At 39.8% G+C, this 16991-nt stretch overlaps 1 protein-coding gene across 2 annotated transcripts; it reads left to right on the plus strand.

Moving 5' to 3' along the window:
* The first annotated feature begins 1134 nt into the window (after positions 1 to 1134).
* Positions 1135 to 14925, plus strand: PCDH18 (protocadherin 18). 2 transcript variants are annotated; one of them, XM_043568414.1, is made up of 4 exons: positions 1135 to 4333; positions 5174 to 5259; positions 5350 to 5513; positions 12962 to 14925. In XM_043568414.1, the coding sequence occupies exons 1-4, from the start codon at positions 1856 to 1858 to the stop codon at positions 13627 to 13629; spliced, it is 3396 nt and encodes a 1131-aa protein (XP_043424349.1). In that variant the 5' UTR covers positions 1135 to 1855; the 3' UTR covers positions 13630 to 14925. The 2 variants fall into 2 exon arrangements, with proteins under 2 accessions (XP_043424349.1, XP_043424338.1); XM_043568403.1 differs by having other exon boundaries at positions 1344 to 4333; positions 5171 to 5259.
* Positions 14926 to 16991: the final 2066 nt, after the last annotated feature.

A 16991-nucleotide genomic window follows, 5' to 3' on the forward strand; every position in this document is an offset into this window, starting at 1 on the left:
GAAAAAAGTGACAGTGAGATTATGCGAAACAGCAAATATGCAAGTAGATGAAGACAGCTGAGGAATAATGCAAGAGGCACACACACACACACACACACACACACACACACACAAAGAAGAAGAAGAAGAAAGAAAGAAAAAAAGCAGCAATAGAACCGTGATGATAAACTTAAAAGAAATTGTAGAGCAGAAAGAATATCATAAATAATCATATTTTCAAATAAGAATACCCTATCAGTTTCTGTGACCCGGATAAAGCACAAGCCTCCCATGACATTTCCCAGCATTCTGATGCACACACAATGCAATTTTCGGCTCAGGCATTTTATTCTTCAATGTAAACAAGCTTTGGGTTCTTAAAATACATATCTGAAAAGTGCTTTCATAAATAATGCATATATTATAAAAATTTGACTTGTAAACTACAGGGTCCAGGTCCCCCGCCCCCCCCCTCCCCAGTCTACATTGTGAAGGCTCACCATGTATAGAGAAAACCTTTTGGTAGAAACTGGCATGCTAAAGCATGAAATGTCTTTTACTGAAGGCAAATAGGATTTTTTGAAGTACAAGACAAAGAAATATCATAGCCAATTTTGCCCCAACTCAAAGAAAAAAGTGATAGATGGTAGAACTATATCGGTAATTAGTTTCAAATCCTAAGGTGTTCCTTTAAATCTTGCTAATTAAGAGAATTCAAGAGTGGAAAATAGCCCTTTTCTTATCTTCAAAGAATAAAGATGAAAGAAAAACAGAAAATGAAACCTCCTTACTTGTTCTGTTCTTTAAAACAGAGCCCCAAGAAAATCTGCCTGTGCTCACAGGAGAAAGACCCAAGCATTTACAGAGGGGGAGGGGAAGGGGGCGGTCTGAGAAGCATAATTAGAAGCAAGTTTTCAAATTTTATTAAATTCCTTCACCAACAAAATGCACTTAGAGGTATTTCAAGTTAAACCAGTACTTAAAGACTATGAAAAGCAAGATGATTACATGTTTGCGGAAGAAGAAAGGGCAATTAAGAAAACCAGAACAATTTAAGATGCCAACTAAATAAAGGCGACCAGAAGTTGATTTAAAGTTTTTCTTCTGTAATTTGCTCCCCTTTGTCGTGGCACGCTCAGAGAAAGTGAATGCAGTAGACTGGGAGGAGGAGGGAGGCGTGGGGAGGAGGAAGGGAGGAGCGGAGCGAAGGAGCGGCTCCCATCCTCCTCCCCCAGCCCCCAACCGGCCCTCCTCCCGGCTCTCCGCCGCCCCCCCCCCCCCCCCGCCCTCCCCAAGCCCCCGCCTTCCTCCTCGCCGCTCGCTCTCCCTCTCCACCCTCCACTCTCGGCGACCGCCCTCGCTTTGGGGACACCATCAGCTTTTGATTTGGAAGCACGCTGATTGGCTGGAAGCGATTCAACACACGCCGGGCAAGAGAGCTTTGTCTGAGTTGGAGTGAAGTTGTACAGATTTTAGACTGGAGTCAGCAATCACGGGTGTTTAGTCTGCAGCCGCGCAGAGAAAGGGAGAGAGCATCGCTGGAGAAAGATTCACTGCAGCCTCTGCCGGCACCCTGCAATCGATGGATTCCGACAACACAAGGAGGGAAGCGCGGAGGTGACCCTCTTCTGCCTGCGGTGAGGACAAATGCAAGGCTCGGACTCCGCGCCGACGAGAGCTGCGAGTCGTGACACGGTGTGTATAAACCCAAAGTTTGCGAGCTGTTAATTGCTGTGCTGTGTTATTAAGAGACGCTTTCAAGTGGCAAGTACCAAACGTAGCTTAGCTTTAAGTTGCCAAAGGAAGTTGAGGGGAATTGCTTTGCTGTTTTAACTTGGTCTGTGTGAGGAGTCTCCCAAACTGACCGAGGTGCCAAATGAATGCTAAAATGCACTTTAGATTTGTTTTTGCACTCCTGACGGTGTCTTTCAACTGCGATGTGCTGGGCAAGAATTTGAAATACAGGATTTATGAGGAGCAGAGGGTTGGATCAGTGATTGCAAGACTATCAGAGGATGTGGCTGATGTTTTAGTTAAGCTACCTAATCCTTCCACCGTTCGTTTCCGAGCCATGCAAAGGGGGAATTCTCCTCTCCTTGTAGTAAATGAGGATAACGGAGAAATCAGCATAGGGGCTAAAATCGACCGCGAACAACTGTGCCAGAAAAACTTGAACTGCTCCATAGAGTTTGATGTGATCACTCTACCCACCGAGCATCTGCAGCTTTTCCATATCGAAGTCGAAGTGCTGGATATCAATGACAATGCTCCCCAGTTCTCAAGATCTGTCATACCTATTGAGATATCCGAGAGCGCGGCCGTTGGGACGCGCATCCCCCTGGACAGTGCATTTGATCCAGATGTTGGGGAAAATTCCCTCCACACCTACTCTCTCTCTGCCAATGATTTTTTTAGTATTGAGGTTCGCACCAGGACCGATGGAGCCAAGTATGCAGAACTCATAGTGGTCAGAGAGCTGGATCGCGAGCTGAAGTCAAGCTATGAGCTTAAGCTCACTGCCTCAGACATGGGGGTGCCTCAGAGGTCTGGCTCATCCATACTGAAAATAAGCATTTCCGACTCCAACGACAACAGCCCTGCTTTTGAGCAGCAGTCTTATGTAATACAACTCTTAGAAAACTCCCCCGTTGGCACTTTGCTCCTTGACCTGAACGCCACAGATCCAGATGAGGGCGCTAATGGGAAAATTGTATATTCCTTCAGCAGTCATGTGTCTCCCAAAATTATAGAGACTTTTAAAATTGACTCAGAAAAAGGACATTTGACTCTTTTCAAGCAAGTGGATTATGAAATCACCAAATCCTATGAGATTGATGTTCAGGCTCAAGATTTGGGCCCAAATTCAATCCCAGCTCACTGCAAAATTATAATCAAGGTTGTGGATGTTAATGACAATAAACCTGAAATCAACATAAACCTCATGTCCCCTGGAAAAGAAGAAATATCTTATATTTTTGAGGGGGATCCCATTGACACATTTGTTGCTTTGGTCAGGGTTCAGGACAAGGATTCTGGGCTGAATGGAGAAATAGTTTGTAAGCTTCACGGACATGGTCACTTTAAACTTCAGAAGACTTATGAAAACAATTATTTAATCTTGACAAATGCCACACTGGATAGAGAAAAGAGATCTGAGTACAGTTTGACTGTAATCGCTGAGGACAAGGGGACACCCAGTCTTTCTTCAGTAAAACATTTTACTGTTCAGATCAATGATATAAATGACAATCCACCCCACTTCCAGAGAAGTCGATATGAATTTGCAATCTCAGAGAATAACTCGCCAGGGGCATATATCACCACCGTTACGGCCACAGATCCTGATCTTGGAGAAAATGGGCAAGTTACATATACCATTTTGGAGAGTTTTATCCTGGGCAGTTCCATAACTACCTATGTCACCATTGACCCATCTAATGGAGCCATCTATGCCCTCAGAATCTTTGATCATGAGGAAGTGAGTCAGATCACTTTCGTGGTTGAAGCAAGAGACGGAGGAAGTCCAAAGCAACTAGTAAGCAATACCACAGTTGTGCTCACCATCATTGATGAAAATGACAACGTCCCTGTGGTTATAGGGCCTGCTCTGCGCAATAATACTGCAGAAATCTCCATACCCAAAGGGGCTGAAAGTGGCTTTCATGTCACAAGAATAAGGGCAATTGACAGAGACTCTGGTGTGAATGCTGAACTCAGCTGCTCCATAATAGCAGGCAACGAGGAGAATATCTTTTTAATCGATCCACGATCATGTGACATCCATACCAACGTAAGCATGGAATCTGTTTCCTACACCGAGTGGGAGCTCTCAGTCATCATCCAGGACAAAGGCAATCCCCAGCTGCATACCAAAGTCCTTCTGAAGTGTACGATCTTTGAATATGCAGAGTCAGTGACAAGTACAGCAATGACCTCAGTCAGCCAGGCATCTTTGGATGTCTCCATGGTTATAATTATTTCCTTAGGAGCAATTTGTGCAGTGTTGTTGGTTATCATGGTGCTGTTTGCAACGAGGTGTAACCGAGAAAAGAAAGACACTAGATCCTACAACTGCAGGGTAGCAGAATCCACTTACCAGCACCACCCAAAAAGGCCATCCAGGCAGATTCACAAAGGGGACATCACATTGGTGCCTACGATGAATGGCACTCTGCCCATCAGATCTCATCACAGATCGTCTCCATCCTCATCCCCCACCTTGGAAAGAGGGCAGATGGGCAGCCGGCAGAGTCACCACAGTCACCAGTCCCTCAACAGTTTGGTGACAATCTCATCCAACCACGTGCCAGAGAATTTCTCACTAGAACTCACCCATGCCACTCCTGCCGTTGAGGTAAGATCGCACTCTGTACCAACTCACTGACACGGTCAGCTGCTAGTGTGCAGAGGTTGTGTATGTGCTAGTTCTTAAGTGTCTCCTTTAAGCAGTAAACAATACTAACAATATCCGAATTAAATGGGATACAAGGTACATCACCTGTATGTAGCAAGTATGCATAGTTTAGCATGCTGTTCTGTTTTTCTTAAAGAATGGGCTTGCATGTATGATGCATAGTATTGAAAAATAAATGTGAATCTCCCAAATGACTATCTAATTAGAATACCCTTCCTTCCCAGATTAAGATACTGGAAGCCACAAATAAAGGGACTTGTTTCATTCTCACAGTTGTGGCTTCTACTCAGAAAAAAAAAAAAAAAAAAAGCCAAAAGATAACAACAACAGCACCAGCAAAAACCCGAGGCCTCCAGAATCCCATCTGAATGCATGTTGTATTTGTTCAACTTTTGAATTTTTTCTGACCTTATTTTAACTGCATGTGCTAGACTGTTGCATCTTACAGTACTTTCCATGTATTTTTATAATGGATCTCTTTAACCTGAACTAAAACATAAAGGAACTCAGACTATTATTTATAAAGGAGTTCTCTTTCAAAAAAAAAAAAAAAAAGCAGTGTATGAGATCATTCAAGCCTCTCCGGGATGTATTCAGTTGTGTGTGGTGCCTGGCTGCATCGTCTGCCACATTCCAGCATGTGTAAATCTTTAAAACAGAGATAACATGTTCAATTAATCAGGATGAAAAGCAGTGAGCTACTGTTTTTCCTTGCTTAAGCTCGTGAGTATTAGGGGGTTTGTTTCCAGAAATCAGTTCTGTGTGTTTGGTTTCCAGCAGGTCTCCCAGCTTCTTTCAATGCTTCACCAGGGGCAGTATCAACCAAGGCCAAGTTTTCGAGGAAACAAATATTCCAGGAGTTATAGGTATGAATTATCCCCCTGTTACCTATTGAGTCTCTAATGGCGTGAATGCTAAAGAGTAAAAACCGTACTTTCCCTGATTTATCTTTCTAGATATGCCCTCCAAGACATGGACAAATTTAGCTTGAAAGACAGTGGCCGTGGAGACAGTGAAGCAGGAGACAGTGATTATGATTTGGGGCGAGATTCACCAATAGACAGGCTGCTGGGTGAAGGATTCAGTGACCTGTTCCTTACAGATGGAAGAATTCCAGCAGGTAAGAGGGTGGTGATAGATGATGAATTCTTACTTTCAGATCTGCTACACCCATGGAGTGCACAGTTTCTCCCATGCTTACACTTTTCTTTGTCCTTTGCACTGAAGCGTCTGTCATCTGTACACTATTAGCATTGAACATGACCTGGAGCCCCTCAGAATTATTTTCTTAAACTTCAGACATGGCAGTTGGTGGAGGAGGGGTAAGCATGAGAGGGGAGCAGGACAAGAAGGAAGGAGTGGGGAGAGGGGGATAGAGAGCCACACTATTTCCTTCCTCTCCCTGCCCCATCCAGTGCTGCCACAGGATACTCTTGAGCAACTCTATGAAATTACTGGGTGGTTGTTGTTATTCAAACGGCCTGTTTTGGTGCTTGGTGGTGAACTGGGCTATAATTTGGAAGACACAAATTTCCTGTGATGGGAACCCACTCACAGAATCAGAGATTAAAATACACTAGGGAATGGTACATTTCAATCACCAAAAATAGGACAAAGAATGCAGCTTTGTAGGTGGGAAGCACAGAATATTTTTGCCACCGTTCATTTCCTACCCGCACGGTAGTTGAAGAGGCACACGCGTTTACAAGGGAAATGTTAAGTCCGTAGCCAGATGGAGGAGACCCTGGGAAGTTAAAAGCCACGTTTTCCGTAGAGACCCCCTCTCTGACTGTGCAGTAGAACCTGTCTGAACCAACTGGGTAAACACTGACTATATCACTGCAGCAACCCCGTTACCAGAGACTGTAATATTCAATCGACTCTTAGGAACACATAAAAACGTCACCCTGGCTACTTACATTCCTAAACTCCACTGAATCTGATCAGCTGAGTGTTAATCAAGTGCCTGCCATTTGATAAATTAAAGAAAGGCAGAGCAAAACTACTTGCCGTCTGAGTTCCATCCAATATCTCTTTTCTAAATATAGAAAAGTAAGAGAGTTTTGGAACGAGTTGTGAGGGGGCTTCAGAGAGCTACAGAAATGCAGGCAAAATCACTGCGTAGAAAGTCCTAGTGGTAGTGGTAGTTGTTGCCACCAAGAGTGACCACCAATGTCCCCGTGCTTACCTGGGGCCCCTGAGGACTTCTGTACCTGCATCCTGTCACCTAAGGCTTCCGCACAGGAATGTGGAGTGGGGTCGTGACAAGAGTAGTGCTCTTTTTTTTTTTTTTTTAATTTGAAAACTGAAGCTTATAAAGGTTAAACAATGTATCCCAAATCAGGCAGTTTGTACATGGTAGAGGTGAGATTTGAACCAATCCCATACTCTTAAATACCAACCTATTAAGAGTAATGAAGCAACAGGTTTTTAAAAAATAAGTTTAGTAATGGATTTGTTCCTATATTCTGAAGTCTAACTGTCCTCTACGAAGTGATTAAATACTGCCTATTTCATTATGCTATTACAGTCATAGATATCGTATCTGTGGCAGGATGAGTGTGTGGAAAGGATTTCTGTTGGCATTAGGGCTACAATGTACATAAGAACCAATATTTGCACAGTGGTGTCTTTGTTTCTTTGTTTTATTCAGAAACTCCCTATTTCAAGGAAAAAAATAAATCTCTGAAAATCCAGTGGGATACATACAGCCTCAGAAAACTTGCTCAAAGAGAATCAGTTTTATTATTTTTACCAATGAAAGGAAAGGGCTGGCTGGCTAAATTTCTATGGTTCCATGATGTTGATGGAACCCTAATTTTGAATATTGGTCCTCAATGTTGAATAATGTGATTTCTCAAATGAAAAGTAGTACAGCAGGCATAACATCAGTATTTCATTATGTAAGTTCTTTTTTTAAAAAAATTAACTATTTATTTGAGAGAGAGAGAGAGAGAGAGACAGAGAGACAGAGTGTGAGTGGGGGAGGGGCAAAGAGAGGGAGACACAGAATCGGAAGCAGTCTCTAGGCCCAATGTGGGGCTCGAACCCACAAACCGTGGGATAATGACCTGAGCCGAAGTCAGAAACTTACCCAACGGACCTCCCCCCCACCAGGCGCCCCCGAAATTATAATATATTGATACAGCTAAAAGGAAAATACCTTTCCCTATTGAGATAACTTTTTTATTTGTGGGCCTAAATGATATCTAAAGTCCTTTTTAATTCTGAAATTGTATAATTATATTAGCTGACCTGTTTTAGAAAAAGGCAGGACTTCTCTTTCATTCTTTCAAAGTTACCAACACCAGACATGTTCATGGCAGGAGAATTATCTAATGCTTGCATTAAAAAATAAAATAAAAATGCATGTTAATAAAGACATTGAGGAAACAATGGGTAGATATACAGTCTAGGTAATAGTGAGTCTTATTTAGTGAATGGCTTTAGGCTCCTTCTAAGTTAACATTTCGTTCAAAGTTAGGAGTTTTGCTTTTATATTATCAACAATGATACCGCTCAATATACAGACAACCCTTTCAAAACATTCCATATTTGCACAGTCATACTTATTCTGGGCATGTGGTGGGAGAGTTATATTGCTGGTGTATGATGTTGTTTCACTGTAGATACATTTCTTTCTTACTATCTACCTGCCTCCATGTGGAGAAAGCATTCAGGTGGCATAGAGCGCCAGGATATTCCCAGTGACTTATAAAATATTTTAAGCTTTCTTCGTGTCTGGCTGGTGTAGAAAGTTACGTGTATACTGAGTATCTGTGCAGAGCTACTTTAATTATGACCATCCTTCTGATGATACTTCACCCATTTTCTGGTTTATTATTCTTTCTGGCAGCTCATGCTTTGTAAACTTATATTCCCAGGAAACAGGCCAAGTAGGAAAAAAAAAAATGTAAGTCCACATCTGAATGCCATTAACAGAAATCAGTGCAGTTTTCAAAAGCATGTGTATTTTTAGGACTTAAGTGTCTTATTCCAACTGGTTTTCTGCATTAAACTGTGATCAAATATAGATTATGTTATGTTGCATTGCCTGCCAACAAGGTCATTTCTGGTCATTCATTCTATTAATTCCCACAGAAATATCCTGCATTCTGAGCAGTAAAATCAGCAAGCATTCTTGCCCGTTAGCTCATGTTTGTCAACATGCTTTCTTCCTTACTCATTCAACTTTGAGCTACAGCGCAAAATCTTGAACTACTTGCAGAATCTCCATTTTTCCAATGTCTTAGCGGCACCAGCGTGATTTATAAAGGCCTTTTGATTGTTTCTTGTGAAACTCCTTTCCCGAGCTGATTCCACTTTTCATTAATCTGTCATTGGTGATTACTTTACTCCGACATTTCTCTTTAATTCCAAGTTCTGTCCATCGTCATGGCTGGTATCCGGGTCCTGGCTATTCTTCCAGGGCCCGTTTACTGGCCCAGCGTACAAGCTGAGGTTCACTCTCTAGCACCTCCTCCCTTTGTCAAATATTTCTTTTATGCAGCTTGAACAACTTTTTCAGAACATTTTAATTTAAAGTTTTTTGGCTTAAAATCAGTTATTGACTTTTGTTGCCCAGCAACACCTAATAAAACTACTTCCCTTGGCATTCCAAGGCCAATAAAATCCACTCCTAACTTATTAACTCTCATTTTGGGCTGTTTCGTATCTTTTGCAATAGTCGGAACCATCTTTCCACGTCAATCCTTTGTTCATGTTGCCTTTCTACCTGGAAAAAAAAAACTGGGTTCTCTTCACTGTGTCTATCTGAATCCTGTTCATCTCTCACAGTTTGTGTCTTAAACTACTTTAGTCTCCGCTTTGCCTCTTTTTTTTCCTTTTCTTGACATGCCTTTTAGCATCATATAGGCTGGCACTTAAACTGGGCATCTGGGGCCTCATTTGTTACACTAGACTCAGAACTAGATCTGAAACCATTTGAGGACAGGGATCTATCGCGGCACTCCACATATGGCAGGCTCTGAATAGATAACTGATTGGTTATTCAGTAACTCATGACTTGATGGAAGTTCGGCACATATTTTTCGTTTCTTCTTCTTACGTCGAGTCCTACCTAAAAAGTATAGTAAGTCACAAAATTGAAAGTCATATAGTGGGAAAGAAGAGTTGTCTGCTCCCTCAAGCCTTCCCCTTCCCAGGGGAAATGTAACCACCTGGCAGGTTTCAAGTAGAGACAGAAAGATTAGCCATATGCACCACTTGCCAATAAGTTCTGACTTACTGGGTGTGGTATGAGACCTCTGTGGCTCTGAATTATATGTACACTGAGAATGTTTTTAAATAGTTGGGTCTCCAGGGAAAAGGTTGAGCATATCACTGAAACAGAAATTATCTATTCTGTGCCACTACCTTCTTATCTCTATTTTTGCCAATATTCTCTCTATTAGCCTGTCTTCTTCAATTTTTCCTATTTTCTGAATTAAAAAAAATTATGTTAATTTATTATTTAATACTCAGGGTTCCATTTATTTGTTGTGAAGTTATAAAATGGCATTCCCTGTTTTAAAAAATTCCTGTAAACAAAATTACCTGTGGACATATACCATCATTTGAATCATCCAGATTGTATTTTTGGTTGCATGTTCATTGTATTCGGGTCTCTAGAAAGTTGATCATACTCGGGATTCTTAGAAGCCTATGTAAATTTTCCATTTTCCCCCACTGTCATTAAATATTAAAAGAAAACAAAGCCAATCAAATAATCAAAAAATTAAGTCCTTCCCACAGGGTCAAAGGCCGGAAAACAAATGAAAGGTATCATCAGACCTGTTTCCGGTCCTTCCAACAGGATGCGTGTAAGACAAGAGAGACGGATCTCCTTTCCATTTTCAGAGACCCGGGGAATTAGGGAAAAAACTTCATTACCACTTTGATAGCTATTTCACTGCTGAGAAAACCTCAGTGCTATTAAGGCATTCCAGTTCCTTTCAACTCCTTTTGGTTTTGTCCACATAAATGATGAACAATAGTAATTATTTCCCAGCAGTAAAAATGCATGCCGTCAGTAAATCTAAACATGCTTTTCTTCTTAAATCATCCATCTTTATTTAAATTTAAATAGGAAATGATATGCTAAAAGAGTGTGCTTTCTTCATGGCAAAATCACACAAGGATTCTGGGTGTTTGCCCTTCCTTTTACCCATAGTTAGTTCTGCTGTTTCTGCATTTTTTCTACTTTCTGTGTATTTCTAGTTTTCCTACCAATCAGACCCTTTTCTCCTTCAGAACACTTGTTCTCGATGTTGTTCCACAGATTATCCCTTCTCTGTTAAGGAATGAGGTCCAGAATTGATGAGGTATAAAACCAAATTATCTCGAAGGTTTAGTGGTGAAGGGGAGGGACTTCCACCCCTTTTAACAAAGTCCTTTATTTCTCTTTTTTTCTGAGAGGAAACATTTACTCTTCGCCTTTCTTTTTCTGCATACTAATCTTTTTTAAAATTTTATTTTACTGCATAATAACACTTAACATGAGATGTACCCTCTTAAAAATGTTTAATTGTAGAATACAGCATTCTTAACTATAGGGACAATGTTGTATAGCAGATCTCTAGAACTTTTTCATTATGGTCAACCAAAACTTTATGCCCACTGTTTGGCAGTTCCCCATTTTCTCACCCCCCTGCACATGCACCTTTTAGCAAACACCATTTCACTCTTGGATTCTATATATTTGTTCATTTTAGACACCTTATATACATGGAATCATGCCATATTTGTCCTATGGCTGGTTTATTTCACTAAGTAGATTGTACTCCAGGTTCATCCATGTTGTCACATATTGCAGAATTTCCTTCTTTTTTTAAGGCTCAGTGATATTCCACTGTATGCAAATACTGTGTTTTCTTTATCCATTCATCTGCTGGTAGGCATTCGGGTTGTCTTCCCACCTTGGCTATTGTGAATAGTGCTGCGGTGAACAAGGGAGTGTTAATAGCTCTTTGAGATCCTGAATTCAATTCTTTTGGATAAGTATCCAGAAGTGGGTCTGCTGGATAATATGATAGTTATCCTTGTAATTTTTTGAAGAACTTCCATATTGTTTTCCATAGTGACTGCACCATTTTGTGTTCTTAGCAATAGTGGACAAGTATTCGAATTTCTCCACATCCTTGCCAACACTTGTTATTATTTTTTTTGTAGTAGTTATCCTGACAGATTTGAAGTGATATCTCATTGTGGTTTGGATTTGCATTTCCCTGATAATTAGAAAATATATAGTGCATTCTTATTCTATGCAGACATTTTACCTGGTGCTAGGGATACAACAATAAACACAAGACACTACTTGCTTCTCCTGATAAGGGCTTTGGCATTGTTCAAGTGTCATCCTTTTTAGCAATAATTTGGGAAGAAGAGAAACCTTGCTTAAATAGCCAGATCTAAAGAGTAAGCTCTGACTAGATAGCTAAGGTTGATTATCAATCCAGTTTCGTTCAAATGTAAGATAATTACTTTGCATTTTCTGCATTGTCACTTGCTCTAAAGCAAAATCATGATGCCGAAGAGACATAATTGTCACTGAAAGAGATAAATGATTTGTGAAGTATGTTTTACGTTTCTGCATCCTTCATCGTTCCTATTATTGTAGTTTAGTTATTGCACTTGTCAATGTAGAAATTTTTCTCTTTATTTTCTGCTTTTCTAATAGCATTTATTATTTGCATTCCTTCATTATTATTATTGTAGTTTAGTTATTGCCTTTGTCAAATTTAGAAATTTTTCTCCTCTTTATTTTCTGCTTTTCTAATATCATCTATTATTTTCTATGAGCATGGCCACTCAAATTCCAATCAGACATTGAAACAACTGGAAGAGCTAACCAATGGATTTTGTATATTCTTCAGTTTTGGTGACTTTTCCATCTATTTGAATTCCAAACCTTTAAAAGAAGACTTCTGAATAGAGTAACTATAGGTGTCCAGTAGTTGAGGACAATTTGCACTGCTATTTTAAGTAACAAATCAATAAATAATCCAAAATACCTTTGAGAGAATTTACTAAGTATAATGACCTGATAGCTTGTTATATTCCCAATGCCTCCATTAAAAGTAAAGTTGGTCAGATAGACCCCAATATCCAGAAGGCTACTCATAGGTATTACTCAGAAATTAATCTGGTGGCATTCTAAAATCACAGATTTCACCGTACAGCTCTGGGGATTTTAGAATTTATGTCCAGCAAATATCCCACCACCCATACCTTTGCTCCTTTTCAGTCATCCGCATGTGTAAGCTATAAATCCATTTCCTCATTACTTGAGTAGCAGAAATAATATTCCTGAGAAGTATGTGAGTCATAATCTTCCTTTTGTTCTTTGATAAACAGGGGGGGGGGGGGTGGGGGGAAGAGGTCCATTTAACTGATACTCAGATTAAAGCCATAACTTTAGTCCATTTAACGTGTAAAGTAACGGGTATCATCACGGTAGTAGTTTAAAACTGTGTCCTATTTTTTTTAAGACTAAACTTGCATGCTTTTCTACCATTTTGAGATATGCTAAGCATGACGATGAATCCCTGTTGTCTTCCTTGGGTGTAGCTATGAGGCTTTGCACGGAGGAGTGCAGGGTCCTGGGACACTCTGACCAGTGCTGGATGCCGCCTCTGCCCTCGCCGTCCTCTGACTATAGGAGTAACATGTTCATCCCGGGGGAAGAATTCCCAGCACAACCCCAGCAGCAGCACCCCCATCAGAGTCTTGAGGACGACGCCCAGCCTGCAGATTCTGGTGAGAAGAAGAAGAGTTTCTCCACCTTTGGGAAGGACTCCCCAAACGAGGAGGACTCCGGGGACACCAGCACGTCCTCTCTGCTCTCGGAAATGAGCAGCGTGTTCCAGCGCCTCCTACCCCCTTCCCTGGACACCTGCTCCGAGTGTCCCGAGGTGGATCGCTCCAACTCTCTGGAACGGCGGAAGGCGCCTTTGCCAGCCAAGACTGCGGGTTACCCGCAAGGCGTGGCAGCCTGGGCTGCTAGTACACATTTTCAGAATCCCGCCAACAACTCGGGGCCCCCACTTGGAACTCACTCCAGTGTGCAGCCTTCTTCCAAGTGGCTGCCGGCCATGGAGGAGATCCCCGAAAACTATGAAGAAGATGATTTTGATAATGTGCTCAACCATCTCAACGACGGGAAACACGAACTCATGGATGCCAGCGAGCTGGTGGCGGAGATTAACAAACTGCTTCAAGACGTTCGCCAGAGCTAGGAGATGCTAGCGAAGCCTTCTTGTTTCCGTGTGTGTGGAAATCGGGGACAGAGAAAACCCTGAGAGAACTGGCATTGCCAAATAGTTGCATTTATCATAAATGTGTCTGTGTATATTGAATATTGAATACTGTATTTTCGTATGTACACGATGCAAGTGTGATTATTTTAATCTGTATTTTAAAAATACATTTGTACCTTATATTTATGTGTAATTTAACAGACAAATTTTATTTTTTTACTCCCATGACAAACATGTCTTTCCTAATCATGTAGAAAGTAGCCACTGTTCCAATATGATATAGTCTTCGACCACAAAGTGTAAAGGCACTGTGTAGATGAGTTCTGTTGGGGGAAGAATTTGCTGTTGCTGTACGAACAACCCCACTGAAGCATTATGCAATTCTTAGTTTCGTTAAGTGATCCAGTTTCTTTTTTCGATACTTTTTAAAAAAATGAAGCATCAATGACAACGTCAAGCCACTTAATTATTATTTTTACTGCTCTCTGCTAGTTCTGATGGTTCAATTTCAGCAAAATTGAGACATGGGGTGAAATTTCATTTCAGGACTATGAAGTGTCTTTCACAGACCATGATGAAAAAAATAGGGCTAGAGTCAATGTTTTCCAACCCCCCCCTCCCCCCCCCCCCCCCCCCCCACTGTTCCAAGGCATCACACTGGCCTATACTCGAGAATATTTCTCCTGAAGTATTAGTGTCTATTTGTAACCAAGGGAAACAATGAATTTCATTCCATCCTTGTAACAGTAGACACGCTCCAAGAAAATGGATTCTGTCCTTTAAATGGGTAATGGTATGTATTCTAACAGCCTAAAGTATTTGTGGACAAAGACCATGGTGTCAGTGTCCCTCCTAGGGTAGTAAATGGAATTGATTTATTCTGAAACTGTTTTGTTTGAATCTTCCCCTGTCCTCTCAAGATACTTGAACATTTTTATGTTTTGCAATGTTTTTGCTATAACTATTCACTTTTAGCTTTTGTCTCCAGTGCATGATCTCATATTTTTGCTTTTATTTTTAGTATAAGAACGTTTTTTAAAATTATGATTTTGTTATTGCAATTCTTTTGTATCTGTTGTGTGATGAAGGACAAATTTTTTAATTATTGTGCTGTTATCTCTCTGTGTGGAATGCCTTGGTAAAGGAGATCGTTATTATGACTGTTCTCATTTATGACCAAGCTTCTGTTAATGTTATTTCTATGAATACACTATCTTGATTGTACTCTCCAGAAAATTTTGCTGTCAATGGAAATAAAAGGAAAATTAAAGTAAAGCTTAAGAACTGTCCATAAATCAGAACCCTGTTCCTACATATACGTTCAAAAGTTTTGCATGAGGCGTGTCCTTCATGAGAAGGTAATTCAGTGTTGAGTTTTGAATGATAAAGAGGGAACATTCAGCTTGGTGAACAAGAGAAATGCAATGGAAAAGGAATGATTTGAGACCTGTGATGGGAATGAAAGTCGTCTACCATTTTCCCAGTAGATTAAAATATTTAAATGCATTTGAAGCATAAAGAAAAAAAGAATAATCAAATAGTAACTACATGAACATTTTTCAAATGAAAAAAAAATTTCTCTGAACATTTTGTATTAAGTTGAATCCAAAAAAAAAAAAAAAATGTACCTTCCAATGTTTCCAAGAGGTGAAAATATTATCCTCCTTGGTTTACTAGCAGGGAATTGAAATACGAAGAAAGTTAAATAGCCTAAAAGAGGCTAAACTCAGATATTTTAAATCTCAAATGGGTACCACATCAAATACATGTATTATGTCTTTGAAAGGCACATTTTCCTTTATAGGAGGGATTGCAGTTATAAGGGAAATTTCAGTTTATTTTTCAGTAGATTACATACACAAATGCTAACCACATTTAAAAACATTCTTTTTTTTTCAAATTCACTTCCTTTCAGTATGTATTATCCTTAAGATTTCCATAACTTCAGTGTTCTTAATTTAAAGCAGCAATAGTCATTTAGGAAGCAGAGGTGGAAATCAATGTTTAAATAATGTGAAGTAAATAAAATGCAATATTATATTAAACACAAAACCTTTGTATATTGTCTGTATAGTAAGCATTCCATGTTTCAGACTCCTTGTTTCTCCAGTCTTCTCCACTTACTATGGCTTTCCAGATCCACAGGCTATTAGTGCAAGATTGTCACTTTTCACTCCTGTTCCCTTTACAGGTAATATAATCTCAGTGAAAGCATGCTTGTCTGGTGCTATCATAACAATTTAACCTCTCAAGTTTGTATTTCCTCCTCTTTGGTACCATGCCTCTCTTCAGACTGAAGCAACCAAAAGCACTTAAACCAAGGAGGTTCTTTTATCCAATCATGAGTGTTTAATCCCTTTGGCCCCATTTGATTCCCTTAAATGTTCTTCAGTGATAATCTTCTATTAGTGGAATCATCTTCCAAAATTCTCTTTCAACACTAAATCTGTTGCTTAATAAATCTTCCTTTTAAACACTTGTTTATAGGATGATTAGAACTGGCTCTCTCCAAATTCTTACAGGTTATTCACATTGTTACTCATTTATCATTTACTTCTTTCTTGGTATGTAGCAGAGGAGACTTATAACTGTATTGGTCATTCAAATTATTTCTCTTCCTGTCACACATGTATCAAATTTGCCACTTACCAGTAGATAAATATTCAGGCAAAAGATGGTTAAGTTATTCTTATTGGAGTGACTGAAGAAGTCTCATTTGTGAGTCAGCTTAGCATCCTTGTTTCTTTCTTTTGGTACCTACTAAAACGTCAGAACATACTCAAAGCTGAGTTTGGGTACTGACACATTACAATTCAAACTGTTGGGAGTCTATTTAAAAATTAGTTGTGTGGGTTAAAAGGTACTGTCTGACATAGTAACTTCCAATCCTACGTGAACTCATAGAACTGGTCCACCACATTCCAGGCAATTTGCCAAACCATCAGAAAGGTTTTGATGTTCCCGTTGGAATTTAATATGTCTTGAATGTATCATCACAGTATCAAAGATTGGGGATGTGCTCAACTCTGAGAGGCAATAGATATTGCTATGTAAAATTAAATTCCAACCATATGAAAGTCTTAAAGATTTATGTTGAGTTTTAAAAAGAATAAAGACAGTATAGGCATTTTTAAAGACCCAGAGTATTAACTTCTTTAATTGCAGTTTAGATTCCTAGAACAAAGCTATCTTATATTTAAGAAGCTGTCTTATATATTGTGAAAATATTAGTTGCCTTACTGATTGTAATCATTTTTAATGTATTAAGATGTCTCTAACTGTGAATGATGGAAACAATTGAATGTGGTTATATAAAGTTTTAATTTGAGAAATTAAGCTAT

This window comes from Prionailurus bengalensis, chromosome B1, assembly GCF_016509475.1.
Source record: "Prionailurus bengalensis isolate Pbe53 chromosome B1, Fcat_Pben_1.1_paternal_pri, whole genome shotgun sequence".
NCBI classification, from domain to species: domain Eukaryota; kingdom Metazoa; phylum Chordata; class Mammalia; order Carnivora; family Felidae; genus Prionailurus; species Prionailurus bengalensis.

Coding starts and splice junctions, on each gene's coding strand:
- PCDH18 (XM_043568403.1), top strand. CDS start 1,856: ATGAATGCTAAAATGCACTTTAGATTTGTTTTTGCACTCCTGACGGTG. Junction 5,260..5,349: donor AAATATTCCAGGAGTTATAG/GTATGAATTATC, acceptor TTATCTTTCTAG/ATATGCCCTCCAAGACATGG. Junction 5,514..12,961: donor AGATGGAAGAATTCCAGCAG/GTAAGAGGGTGG, acceptor CCTTGGGTGTAG/CTATGAGGCTTTGCACGGAG.